We start from the raw sequence: 14,137 nt of genomic DNA on the forward strand, positions 1-14,137 counted from the left end.
CCCATCAGCCCCAGTTTTTAGAATGTGCCCGAGAGAGCCGGTCGCACATCAGGCTGTCTCCAGCCTTTCTCATATAATCATATTTTAAGCTTTTATACAAGCAATGAGGACAGGCAGGCTGCTTACTGTGGCAGTCTGCCTGCTACGTGGGAGCCGCCGGGAGGGCACCACACGGCTACTGCAGTCTGTGTCCGGTGACCCTGAGGGGGGACTTTAAACAGAGTCATCGGACTCCATGAGGACCCGCCACAACTGAAACCGGTTCGTGTCCGGGTTTCCTCATTTGGCCCCCAGCCCAGCAACCCGGCCGCAGCAGTCCGTAAGTATATCCCACTACTCCTGACTAGCTGGAGTGGTGGGCCAAAACGCTGGGCTCAGGGACAGCGCACACTGCATGGCTGTCACACACTGCTCCTTCCCCCTGCCAGTGAAAGTGGTAGTGTCGGAGCTGCTGACTGACTTATTCCTAGCCATCCCCCTCCTATTAACGAGGGGATGGAGTCGGGCTCGTGCTCTAAGCCCTCATCTGAGAGCAGCGCGGTCTGCCGGTCCGTTAGCGCTGCTGCGCTGACATACTCTGCATTAGTCCCCCCGGGAAGGGACCTCAGAGGTACCTGGGAGGGCATCCTGCCGCGTCTAGAGCGGGCAGCAGCAGCCCCCCCATTATTAAAATGGCGGCCGCACTCGGGGAAAAGCCACGCCCCCCTTCGCGGCCCTAATTGCGGGGCAGCCCAACCAGCGGGGCAGCCAGGTGTGAGTAAGACAGACGCCGCACCGCTGCTCACTAAATAGTGCAGCACAGGCGAGGTCCTGCCATCTGGTGTAATGGCCGGCTTCAGGAGGCCAGACGCGTCCCTCTACAGAGGCAGTTGCAGCGCTGACAAGCAGCGCGATCCTTGGTAAGGAGTACCCGCGTAAAGAGGCTTCCCTTATTGAGCGGCCCAGCCTTATAAATGTATCTGCTGGTCCCGCACCCCGTTCTGCAGGGCCGGGAGGAAGGTTGTGTTCCCTACATTACGCCCAGCCCACTCTTTCCTAGTAAGTGGGCAGAGGCGAGCATAACAGTGCACGCGCGCGCGCACACACTGATAGCCGGGATTTTAGGGAAGGGCGCGTCATGCATAATAGCCGCGCCATCTGTACCACTGCCTGCCGCTGGTTAAAGGTGCAGTGCAGACCAGCGCCTGAAGAGCGCGGCTGCCTCCTAACTCCTGCAACAGGGTTAATTAGCGTGGGTATCCTACGCGACTCCCTCCTTCTCCCACGCTGGGAGTGCTGCTAGCACAAAAGTAGAGATAGGAGTATAGGGCTGGCTACAAATAAGTATCAGCGCAGGGCTCGGATCTCTCCACGGCTCTTGCTGTGTGGAGTTTGTATGTTCTCCCGGTGCAGGCAGCACTGTCTTTGCTTAGGCTGGTTTTAAAAAATTAGCAACGCTCCTCATCTAGATCTCAGGAGGAGATGCCGCGTCCCGCAGCTCCTGGCTGGGCTGAGCAGGCTTCCCTGTTAGCTATAACATAGGGCTAATAGCCTTACGTTATACCAGCACAATGCGGCTCCCCGATGCAGTGCTGTATGACCTTCACACTCCTGTCACAGCAGGACAGCATCACCGCTTTATACTATTAAGGGGGCTAGCAGCGCTGTGCTAACTGGAGTGTAGCAGTTTGCACACGTACAGCGCGGTATTCATGTACAAACAGCGCCCCCTGTTTCCCTTTTAAGGACTGTAGTTACTACTGCACACAAGCATGATAGCTCAGTGCACTACCTGCAGCAGGGAGTGCTTTAGCGTGGGTCTCTTACGCCTTCCACACTGGGAGTGCTTCAGCGCAAAGGGTAGGGGAGGCCCTGTCCTTGTATGACAGGAGTTTAGTGCTAGCTACAGTGCATAGCTGGTTGCTAGCTGTATGGGAACTAGCCCAATTCCCTTTTGCACCATAACACCACGTTAGGCGGTTCTGAAAGAGGCCAGTTCAGTCGATGCATCACAGCTAGAAGCGAGGGATTGACGAGACAGTCCCGCCAATGCAGCGCCGCTTGGCAGGCTTCCCTTCGTTCTATAACAAAGGGCGCCTAGCTTAATCTAATGGCTTGGTATCTTAGCTTGTGAAGTATCATAGCCTCATGGTGTACTAGCTCTACTGTTCTGGTGCTGCTGCCAGAACTTATGGTTATAGCATACCCTTCACCCAGGGTTAGCACATTTTGGCGTCCCATCCCCAGGCTTATGCCTCACATGGGCTCGCCTTAAAGAGGGGCAGTATCTTCCCATGCATATATGTGGCAGCACATATACTACATTACTACATATACTACATTATAGGCTGGTCTTAAAACCTTTCACCAGTTTTCTGTGCTTACTTTAGAAGGTATGCATATGTGCATCTATTTATTTCTCATGTGTTCCCTTCGGCAGCACATACAGGAAGAGGTTAGTAACGTGGCATTGCTGCCTCACAGCACTGAGGTGGTCTTTTTGATTCCCACTTCGAAAAATGGGTTAATCTGGCGCTAAAATGGCTCACCTGCTAAGGCGAGTACACCTGTAACAGAAGGGTCCCAGGATTGAAACCAGTCTGGGACAGCACGCAGCTAACATACCCTGCCCCTGCGCAGTAGCAGAGTGACGGCCACACGCGGTACATGAGCAGTTCCCCTGCGTGGGGGTAAGCCACGTGTATGGTATGTATATGTGTGTGTGTGTATATATATATATATATGTAATATGTATATTGTATTTTATACTAGCCCTGCAGTAGAACATATACATGCTGGAGTGAATTTTGTCCTTGGGCTCAGTTCCTTCCATGGCTTTAATTTTTGCTCATGTTCTAATTTTACAATATTATTGTCACCTACTAAATTTGTATGTAGGTATGCATATGCATATGTGGATATCGCTTCTTATCCTTACCATAAGAGCAGGGGTAGGATCTGTTGTTATCAGTTTTATGTCTGATACCTTGCATATTGATAGAAGGCTGCGATTGGAGGCTGGACTCCTGATGCGGTAGATGGTACAATAACTCCGCTTAACACGATCTCTCCCGGGGGATTGGGTTGTGTGTATATACATGTATATGTGTAGGAGGCCTATACTTCTACAAGCATTAGGTTACCTATAATACCACGCATGGGAAGCCGCCAGGGATTACCAGAAGCTGTAGGCTATATCCATACATATTATATGGTGGCTCTATAATCTAAAGTCATGTGCTGCAGCTTACATAGTGATAGTCACAATTCCCTAAGGCATTGCTTCTAGTATGGACCCTAGCCATGTCACATGTATATAAGGATATATACTTATATAGCTCGGTTCATGTTAGTCTATATCTATGGCGCCCCGTTTCGGGGGACCTATTATCATTACAGTGATGCACTTGGTAGCAAACTGGTAAGACGCTCATTCCTTGTATGTATATTTCCTAATAATTGGGAAACAAAAACCTGTTTTCTGTTTAACCCTACTGGGGTTATCACTACTGCTATCTCCCTTCTTTGCTTGGGATAACTAACGAGTTCTATGTCTAAGTACAGGTACCCTTCTCAGTATCGATTCCGATACTCCATATTATTGTCGTATATCTCAATAGAATGAGTCTAAAGGGCCCTTAGGTACAATTCATATCTTGAAGGCCTAGGGCCACCTACCGATTTAGGCAGGGACAGACCTGGGTTATATTAGATTGGTGGGCATAATACACATTGTAAATATTTATGTAAGGATACTTAAACTAGCAGACCGTTTTTGGGGTATAAGTATAATCTTCAGATACACGTCTCTAATGGAACAGGCTCAGGTATAGAGTCCTGTTTTACGACCTTCTTGTCTCCACTAACATTCTGCTAGTTTCCACAGTATTTTCTACTGCACATCTCCAGACTGAAGTACGTGCTGTAGGGCATTGGTCTTAGCCCACTGAAGCTACTCTCTATTCCTAATGTGGCGGGTTGCTTTGCGATACAACAGGTCAGTGACATTCTACATTTCGGGCCAGAGGGCTTCTGGTCGCTCACAGGTGAGAGCTTACCCACTAATGCCTCGGTAGAGGCTCCTATTTCATGTAAACTGACATACATAGAGTTCTTCTCCCTTACTGCCTCCTAGCAGCCATCCGCTCTTTTAATCAGTTGGCTCTACACTTTAGAATTTTCCTGGAGTGTGGGTGCATAGTTACAACATTGAGAACCAATTCTACTAGAATCTGTTGGCATTATGGACCAAAGCACATCTCTGGGCTACTGCACATCTTTACATAGAAGTGTGACAGTCACTATGTTCCACTCAGGGGGCCTGGTGGGTTTCCTGTTCAGTAGCTGTTGATATTTTTATCATACTGACAGGTACCTGACTGGTATCTTCCTGGTTGTTTTCATGCTATGTTCAGGCCAGCAGTTACTACTACCTATGCACTTCCATCATGTTGGAAGTTGTCCGTTGTTTTCTCTTTAGCGTCAGGGTTTCAGTTGCTGGTTTATTCCTGTTCTCAGAAGGGGTTGTACTGCGGTCTGACCCTCTGGAAGGTATTGTAATCTCAATCTTCTCGAAGCCGCCTCGGCCTCATGCCCAGGGTGATCTCCACTCGTTGGAGATTTCTATGGTCTCATCCTTCCGCTGGTTCACAACTTTGTAGTAGTTGGACTTTCGGAAGGGTTCAGGGCGACTGTGCGGCCTTGACTTTTACCTTATACTTTTTGTGAGGAGTCTGTGGACTCTCTGTTTTTGTAGATTGGTATCGTTATACTTCTATCTATATGAGTTATGTCCAGCAGTGCTGGTATTCTGCTATCTGCAAAATGTGGCAGCTTCCTGTTTCCGAATCTGGTACGGTTTCCTCGAGGTTTCTTCTCGGGTTACTGCCCTTCTCCTATGGATTCGGGTAGGAGTTCTCTGCTCCCAACAGTCTGGCTTGGTCTGTTTTCAGCTGAGTTTACAGTGTTCTGATGCTTCTCATCTGAGGGTGTTTTCTCGCTAGCCGCTTATTCCATTCGATTACTGTACGTTGTGGTATTCTGTGTCTGTTCCGCACGGAGTTCTGGTTGTCTCCTGGCTCACGACACTTGATTCTCAGCTCTTGCCTTCCGTTGAACCTCCGGTTCTATGCGGTCCCTGTTCGGTTGCCTGAAGGGTCGGCATGTTCTCCGCGCTTCCCACCCGGGAGGTTGGCTTTGGGACGTCCCCACTGTCTTGAACTCCAGTGTCCCCTAGTGGATGAAGGAGAAAACAGGATTTTGGTACTTACCGATAAATCCCTTTCTCCGATTCCACAGGGGACACTGGACGCCCGCCCGGCGCGGCGTAACTGCCTGTTGTGGGTCTTTATATAGTTGTGTGGCTGCATGTGTTCCCTGCAGTGGTTTCCTCTGTTCTCCTTCAGTCGGTATTGTTCCGTTCTGTGGTCTTCTCCTTCTCCTCGTTTTCCTGTTGTCCTCCGTCTCCTCTCGGGCTCAGTTCTTAAACTGGGGCTGATGGGGCATAGAGGGGGAGGAGCCAGTCACACTTCTAGATTATTTAAAGTGCCAGGCTCTACTCTACCACCGTCTATACCCCACTGTCTTGAACTCCAGTGTCCCCTGTGGAATCGGAGAAAGGGATTTATCGGTAAGTACCAAAATCCTGTTTTTTCCTATGCTGTTATTGAGTTGATCAATGAAAATACAGGGGGGGGGAGCCGGAGGGAAATAAAGACAAAGTGACTCGTTTGTTGTATCCTTATGTGCGGGGAGAGCTGCTGGCTGGCAATCAAGCACACCACCAAGTAACCTCGTGTGACTGTGAACACCCGGTATGTTCTCCGGCTGTGGGCCAGACTACTGTGCATCCCGATGCCACAGTCCAACGGCCCGGGTGTTAACATGTATACCTTTTGCTGCCCGGCTGATTGATTCAACGTGCACGCCGTGATCCTGGAAATCCCGGGATTGGACGCACCAATCCCTGGATTTTGGGCCAGAATGCCACAATCCCGGGATTGGCCTCCTTACCCATTACTGTGCACCAGGAAAAATGTCCGCTTAGAGCAGACACTGTGGCGAGGGTAAGAGGAGATGGATAGGATGATGTTGCCCTCCCTAATCAGTAGTATAGTTTCAATTAGCTGTGCTCTTTAAATGACAGTGATAACAATCATGAGTGGCCTGTTATGGGTGGGGGTGTTTTTGTACAGTACTTTCAGACCTGGTTCTGTTTCATGGATGATTCAAAGTGTTACCACCTACCATTCTCTCATCTTCCCTCCATTCCCAGTGCAGTATGCTCCCTGCAGTTTAGAATAAATATCTGATAGGTGATGGGGGGACAGAGGAAAATTATATATATTTCAGATCTGAATAACTTGTGCTGATCCTCTCCAGGGAGTCTGCGTTCGTGCAGTACTTCAGACTGTTTCTCTAAAACTATGCCGCCACGGAAAAAGAGGAGACCTGCAGCCGGTGACGACCTGTTGGCTAAGAAAAGTAGACATGATGGGTAAGTGAAATGTATCTTTTGTAATTCTGCTTATATTGTTTTGCCATTTATAGTTATTTTTTGTTGGTTCACAGTAATTGCATACACTGCCTTTTAAAGGGCGATAAATCCTAAAATATAAGTTGCTGTATGTTAAAGAGCTCAAATAAATCTGTATTGTGCAAAACCATGGTCAGGAGCAGAATATCCTAAAGAAGAACACTGAAAATGTAATTTGCTCCCTATGGGAGTGATCATAATGATTAGACTTGAGTGTACGCTATTCTGCTAGCTGTGGGAACTGGGGTCTAAAGTTACAATAATTGCCAATTCTAGTTCTAATCAGACTAGATAGGGCTGGGCAATATTGAACTACAAATTCAAATTCAGCTGTTATTGAACTACAAATCCCAGAATGCATTGCAACATTTTTAGCATGGCCAAATAGCAAGACTGTGGCAGGACATGCCGGAATGTGTAGATGTGTAGATTTACAACATCTGGGGGGCTGCTTATTGCCCATCCCTATATTAGAGAGTACTCTTAGTCATTGTGTTGAATGCAGAAGATATGGGCAGGCATACAGACCTGAGTGACTTTGATAAGGGACAAATATTATGGCCAGACAACCGGGTCAGAGTATTTTCGAAATGGCCCGGCTTGTGGGGTGTTCAAGGTCCGCTGTGAGGTGTATCTATTGACAGTGTTTTGAGGAGGGATAAACTATGAACCACCACTAAGGTGTTGCGTGGCCAAGACTCATTGACGGGAGAGGTCTACGAAGTCTATCCTGTCTGGTATGATGGCAACTGGAGTAATGTCTCATGGCACACAGTCATTGAACCATACTGCATAGGGGGTTTCTTTCAGAGTGCCCATACTAAGCCCTTGTCCAACGTCAAAAGTACCTACAATGGGCAGGTGAGCGTTGGAACTGGAATTTGGATCTGTGGAAGAAGGTTGCTGGTCTGATGAGTCACTTTGGATGGCCGGGCACATGCGTGTTATTTACCTAGGGAGAAGATGGCACCTGCATGCATTTTGGGAAGAAACCAAGCGCCTGGATGGAGATTGATGCTTTGGGAAATGTTCTGCTGGAAAACCCTGGGTCCATTCACTCATACGGATGTTAATTTGAAGCGTAACACCTCCCTAAACATTGTTGCATCTCATAGCAAATGTACTCACAGATCTTAGTCCAATTGAGCATTTGTGGTATGTGTTGGAACTGTAATTTCAATTAACAGTCTTCAGAGGTCTTGTAGAGTCTCTGTCTCACCTTGTTAGCGCTGTTTTGGTGGCGTTTAGGGGAGCAATAGCATATTTGGCAGGTGGTCATGTTTTGGCTCATCAGTGTAAGTCCATTGTCTGGGTCTCGTGCTGTCTGAGATACCTTTTCCCCATCCCAGCCTAGAATGAATACAATTTGTGGCCTGATATTAAAATGGTACAGGAGGCTTAACAGTCCCTGGTCCTTAACTAAGGGAAATGTGTATGTTGTAGTGGGCAAAGGTCTAGGCTGGTATTCTAGTAGCTACATTCTCTCTGGTCTAAGTAAATTAGTGGGACCTATACTGGACTGGTGCTTCTTACTTTTACTGCACCTACATATTGCTGTTCATCTGGCATCACTTGTCATTTTGTGAGTGCTTTGGGCTGTTACTGATTTTTTAAAACTGTATGATAGGCTAACTCCAAGTTATATGCAAGTGTACCTTCTTCTTGGCCAAAGAGCAGGATGAACAAAGTATAAAAGATATTTGTACATACTTTTTTTTTTTTTTTTAGAATGTACAAGAAATATGACTCTTCTAGAATAAGGGCGGAGGATGAAGCCTTCTCCAACAAGAGGTGCTTAGAATGGTTCTATGAATATGCAGGTATGTCCGCTTGTTTATTGTCACCGTTTGTCACCTATATTCGTGGTACATTATTATCCTTGATCGCTCTCCCTGTATGGACGCGTGCTCCTCATTAACTAAATAGATGAATGATTCCTAACTGTCTGGATGATGACTACGCATTGCAAAGCATCTTGCCTATCACATTATGGGAGCCTGTCAAATGCTCACATGTTTAAATCCTTAAAGCTCTACATAGCTTTATCCATTCACTTTACACAACATCATGGTGTACCACTGAGCTTCTGTTTAGTGGATGTCCGTTTCATACATTTAACCTTCGCTTCTATCAGATAATTGTATACACTGTCCCATCCTATCCCTTTCCCCCCACACACACCCTCTCACACTCTCGGGAGTTCTTAGTGCTCCTACGCCAGTGAATTTTAATAGTTACTTTTATTGAACAAATACTCAAAGTAAAAAATGTAAATTGTCCTTGATCATTAAAAGAACAGAGCATCACAATCTTTCTTACAAGTAACATAAACTTGTGAGCTTTTCTTTTCTTTAAATGGTTACTCAACTGTATGCTAGATGTTACCCTGGAGAACAACTAAACAGAAATACTTAAAGGTACAGATGTGTCCTCATACATCTAGCCTCAATGCGCCATGTGGCGTCTTTTTTTTTTTTTGCATCTTTTTCACCTGAAAATGTGTCTTTGTGGTCAATTAGGTGTGAGTTGCTATTTTCACTTTGAATTCACATAGCGAATTCATTTTGCAATCCAATTAGCAGCTCTCACTGAATCAGTCAGACTGAATTCACAACTTTCCACTCGCACCTCCCTGAGGGTGAGAGATGGGAATCTTTATTTTCTACTTCAGGGTCCATAGGGTATCCACAGGATACCTTGGGGGTATAGGAGATGATGTCAGGTATCGGGCCCCATAGAGTTAAGTTTTCAACCTCCCAGGATGCACTAGGGTCCCCCTCCTATACCCCGCCCCCGAGCCAAGGCATCTCACTTTCGTTTGGTGCCCGGCCAGAGTCCAATGCACCTGTTTAGAGGGGGGCTAGACTTGGCCCCTGAAGTTTTCTACAAGCAGCTGTGGCAGCTCATCTGGATGTACAGCATGGACAGTCAGTACTGACGTCCATGCTGTCTTCCCTACACCCCGCCGGTACTGATCCGGGGATGCTGGTAGGCATCTGGGGTCACAGCTAGCAGTGACCCCAGATGTTTGGGAACATGGCCGGATTCAAGGGGGCAGCAGGTAAGCAGCGGGGTCCCGCGGTGGGTCCCTGCTGAACACATGGTCCAGAGTCCCCAGGCTGGGGGCTCCCTGGGGACTGGCTGCAGCGTGGAGCCAGGTTTCGGACCTGCGCTTCCACTACCACCCTGGGACAGTGGACCGCATCTGAGCGATAGCGCTGCGGCGTCCCAGGGGTTAATTGCATGCCAGGGGAGCGCGCCTTCCCTGTAACACAGCCGGCGCCTCCCCCGCTCCACAAAGGCCTCTCCGCTCTGCTGACTGGCCCTGTGACAGCGCTCCTCCCCCAGGCCGGCCTTCTCTCTGCTCCTCGGTGGCCATCTTTTGCTGGAAGCATGGTGAGCGCTGCTGGATGCTGAAGATAGGTGGCATCGCGGTGTGGGTCCCCCAGCATACCTCTCCTCCGTTGGTTCAGGTCTGTGTATGCAGCGCTGTGTCCTACCAGGCTCTGTGTCTGCGTAGTTGAGAATCAGCGCTGATAGTGCAGGAATTGATTTCTTTGCATTGTATGTGACTGCTGCTAGCGTCTGCTGCCTGTACTTTCACTTTCTACTGTCAGCTTTTTCACTGTCCCTGCTCTTCTTCGGCTAAAGCCCTTGCGATGCGGTGCTTGCAGGGTGGTTCTCCCACTATACTAACAAGTATCAGTGAGAGGGGTCACATACTTACCATCATGTCTGAGAGTGACTTTCCTCTCCAGCTTTTGTGTACTAAATGTAAGGTACCAATAGCGGAGGGGGAGGGTAACGCGGATGGGCTATGTCGGCAGTGTTTTTTATTGGCGCGGCTAATTACTGTCACAGCTCCAGTACAGGAGCCGCCCTGGGCTTGTTTCGCCAAAGCGCTTACAACCCTAGTGGGCCAGTTAGCTCTGCAGCCTACCTTCCCACAGATGGGATTGTCCCAGCAGTCAGTGGTATCGTCGCCCATGCAGGGTTTCCCGAGACAATTGATGGTACCTCACAGTTTGCCTATTTCCCCTCCTCAGGTCTCTCAGGAGCCTGCGTGGGTTAATTAACTGACAAGCTCTGTACAGCATTTGTTGGACGTGTTACAAGGGGAGTCTGTGTTGCGGCCTCACAAGCGGCCGGTGGCGTCTCTGTCTGCTCCTTATGAGGATGACGACGGGACGTCCGATGATGGGCAGATTCTGCATCTTTCTGACCAAGAACCTCCCCGTACTAAAGAGTCAGACGCTAAGTCTAAGGTTTATATTTCTGGCCTTATTCGTGCAGTCCGCACTGCTTTAGTTATTGAGGAAGATGAGCCTTCGGTGTCAAAATCCAAATATGCCTTTTTCAAGGATGTTAAGGGTGACGCCACAGTGTTTCCTCTTTCGGGTCAGTTAGTGGACCACTTAGAGGAGGCGTGGAAACATCCAGGCAAACGGTATCAGCCTCAAAGGCGTTTAGCAGTGGCGTATCCGTTTGCGGACAATTATTTTGCTAAGTGGGAATCCCCGCCACAGGTGGATTCACATGTGACACGCCTGGTCCGAAGTGCCACGTTGCCCATGCCCCCCATGTCCTCCTTAAAGGATGCCACGGACCGTAAGGTGGAAATCTGCCTAAAGTCCGTTTATTCCCTTGCGGGGGGGCAGCCAGGCCGGCTATGGCCATTTGTTGGGTAGCCAGAGCTATGGAGCGCTGGGCAGATACTTTAGAGGCGTCTTTCAATTCCGACTGTTCGGCTGAACAGACCGAGTTGATAGGCAATCTCAGGATTCGGTCACTTACATTAACGAAGCAGCTTTAGATATCCGTATCCTGACCTCACGGATTTCTTCGGCTGCAGTGGCGGCTCGTCGCACCTTATGGTTGCGATCTTGGAAGGCGGACGCTGATTCCAAAAAGGGCCTGGAAGCCTTGCCTTTTAATGGAGAAGTCTTATTTGGTCCGGATCTGGACAAAATTGTAGCCACGCTGGCGGCAGCCAAATCGGCATGTCTCCCGTCTGCTGCAGTTCCTTCCAGTTCAGGTACGTCGTCCTTTCGGCCTTACAGGGCCCAGGGTAGGCCTAAAGCACAGTCCTTTCCCCGACACGCTGGCCCCAAGAAGTCGGTCAAGCCCCGGAAGCAGGCCTGGAGTACCAGACGTCCGGGCCCTAAGTCCGATGACAAACCTGCGGCCTGACGGTCCGGGCCTCCCTTTGGGGGATCCCAAAGTGGGAGGCCGCCTGCTACGGTTCGCCCAGTGTTGGTCGGTAACCACGACAGACAGTTGGGTTCACGAGGTGGTTTCTCACGGGTATGCCCTCTCCTTCCGGCACAGGCCCCGTCCCGATTCTTCACCACGGGTCTTCCATCAGACCGGAACAAAGCCACGGAACTGCGGAAGGTTTTGCACACTATGCTCCAGGCTGGAGTTATAGTGCCTGTTCATTTTACCCAGAGGGGCCTGGGTTTCTATTCCAATCTGTTTTTGGTGCAGAAACCCAATGGGTCGTACCGTCCGATACTCAACCTCAAAGCACTCAACAAGTCATTGCGGGTGCCGAGGTTTCGGATGGAGGGGGTCATTCAGACCCACTCGCGTGCGGCAGTACGCTCGCAAGTGGGTCGATGTTCCCCACTGCGCATGCGCACGACGGAGGGAGCTCCGTCGTGCGCATGCGCGAGACCCGGCGAGCGAAGGACTTTCCTTCGCTCGGAGTCTCGCATCAAAGGGGGCGTGCTGTCGATGTTGATTGACAGCACGCCCCCTTTGGTGGGCGTGCCGGGGGCGTGGCTGCCAGACGTAGGCGTTCCTATGGGAACGCCTACCGTCTGAAGCCGGCCCCACTGACATCACTAGGGATGCCAGTGGGAGTGATTTTGGCTCTGATAGAGCCAAAATCACTCCTGGCCTTGCGGTTGAGAAACCCGACCACAGGGTTTCACTCGCAAGTCCGATGGTCAAGACCATCGCGACCATCTTGTTGGACGCTCGTATATGCTGTGGGTGGTGACCCACAGCTATACGAGCGTCCAGGAGGACGCTCCATTTTAATGGAGGTGGGCCCTGATTCAGAGTGAGCGCTCTGGTCAGAGCGTCCGGCTCTGAATCAGGGCCGGAGACCCTACGGTCCATCATTCTGGCGCTGGAACCTGGGGATTACATGGTGTCATTGGACATACAGGACGCTTATCTGCATGTCCCTATTCTTTCGCGCCATCAACAGTTCCTCAGGTTTGCAATCCGCAACGATCACTTCCATTTCCGGGCGTTACCTTTTGGCTTGGCGACAGCACCACGTGTGTTCACCAAGGTGATGGCGGTCATGGCGGCTTCCCTGCGGCTGCAGGGAGTCCGCATGTTGCCGTACTTGGACGACCTACTGTTGGTAGCAGGATCTCCGGAGCTCCTTCTGCGTCATTTGGATCTGACGATTGCAGTACTGCAACGGCATGGCTGGTTGATAAACTGGCAAAAGTCCACCCTGATCCCGTCTGAGGATTCTGCACCTCGGAGCCTTGTTGGACTCCAGTCAGCAGCGGATCTTTGTGACGGGGGAAAAGATCTCTGCCTTGCAGTTGAGGGTGCGCAGTTGTCTGCAGAGTCACCGGGTGTCTCTTCACTCGGCAATTAGGTTACTGGGCTCCATGGTATTCGACATGGTGGAATATGCCCAGTTTCACTCCAGACCTCTACAGCAATTGATCCTGTCCAAGTGGAATGGACTGCCTCAGAGTCTCAAATCCCAGACGATGCTGCTCACTCCGGAGGTTCGCCTGTCCCTTGACTGGTGGTTGCAGACGACCAATCTCAACAAGGATCGTCCGTTTTGGGTGCCGAACTGGGTCTTATTGACAACGGACGCCAGTCTTCGGGGCTGGGGAGCGGTCATGGGTCCACACTTGTTCCAGGGCAGATCGGAAAAGGAGCTTCCGATAAACATCTTGGAACTCCGCGCCGTTTTCAATGCTATCCAGCAGGCCCATCGGGTTCTACAGGGTCATCCCGTGCAGGTCCAGTCGGACAACGCCACCACCGGGGCTTACATAAATCGGCAAGGAGGAACCAGAAGTCGGGCGGCACTCGTAGAGGTGTCCCGCATCCTGATCTGGGTTGAGCGCAATCTCCCGGCCATATCAGCGGTATTCATCTCGGGAGTCCTCAATTGGGAGGCCGACTTTCTCAGTCGCCAGGACGTTCATCCGGGGAATGGTCTCTGCACCAGTACGTCTTTCAACTTCTGGTGGACAGGTAGGGTCTTCCAGAGATCGACCTCATGGCGTCACGGCACAACAACAAGTTGCCGGTGTACGGGTCTCGCACAAGAGACGAAAAGGCGTCTCTGGTGGATGCTCTGTCGGTCCGGTGGATGTTCTGGTTTGCTTATCTCTTTCCTCCGTTTTCCCTTCCACGGGTAATCCGGAAATTCAAACAGGAAGGAGGGATGCTCCTGTTGATAGCTCCCGCGTGGCCCAGACGGCACTGGTTCTCAGACCTTCCGTGGACAGTCCTCCTGCTGTTGCCGCTACGACCGGACCTACTGTCACAAGGTCCTTGTCTTCACCCGGACCTGACTCGGCTGTCTTTGACGGCGTGGCTGTTGAGACGGCCATGTTAAGGTCCAGGGGGTTT

General features: G+C 50.1%; 1 protein-coding gene across 3 annotated transcripts in view; it reads left to right on the forward strand.

Moving 5' to 3' along the window:
* DCUN1D4 (defective in cullin neddylation 1 domain containing 4) overlaps positions 1-14,137 on the forward strand; it is a 48,324-nt gene that overhangs the window by 15,403 nt on the left and 18,784 nt on the right. For all 3 annotated transcript variants that reach the window (XM_088475256.1, XM_088475255.1, XM_088475257.1), the window contains exons 4-5: positions 6,361-6,475; positions 8,243-8,334. In XM_088475256.1, coding sequence (XP_088331382.1) covers positions 6,361-6,475; positions 8,243-8,334 — 207 coding nt within the window. The remainder of the gene's footprint in view (positions 1-6,360; positions 6,476-8,242; positions 8,335-14,137) is intronic.

This window comes from Taudactylus pleione, unplaced genomic scaffold, assembly GCF_031769625.1.
Source record: "Taudactylus pleione unplaced genomic scaffold, aTauple2 ptg000169l, whole genome shotgun sequence".
Taxonomy (NCBI): Eukaryota; Metazoa; Chordata; class Amphibia; order Anura; family Myobatrachidae; genus Taudactylus; species Taudactylus pleione.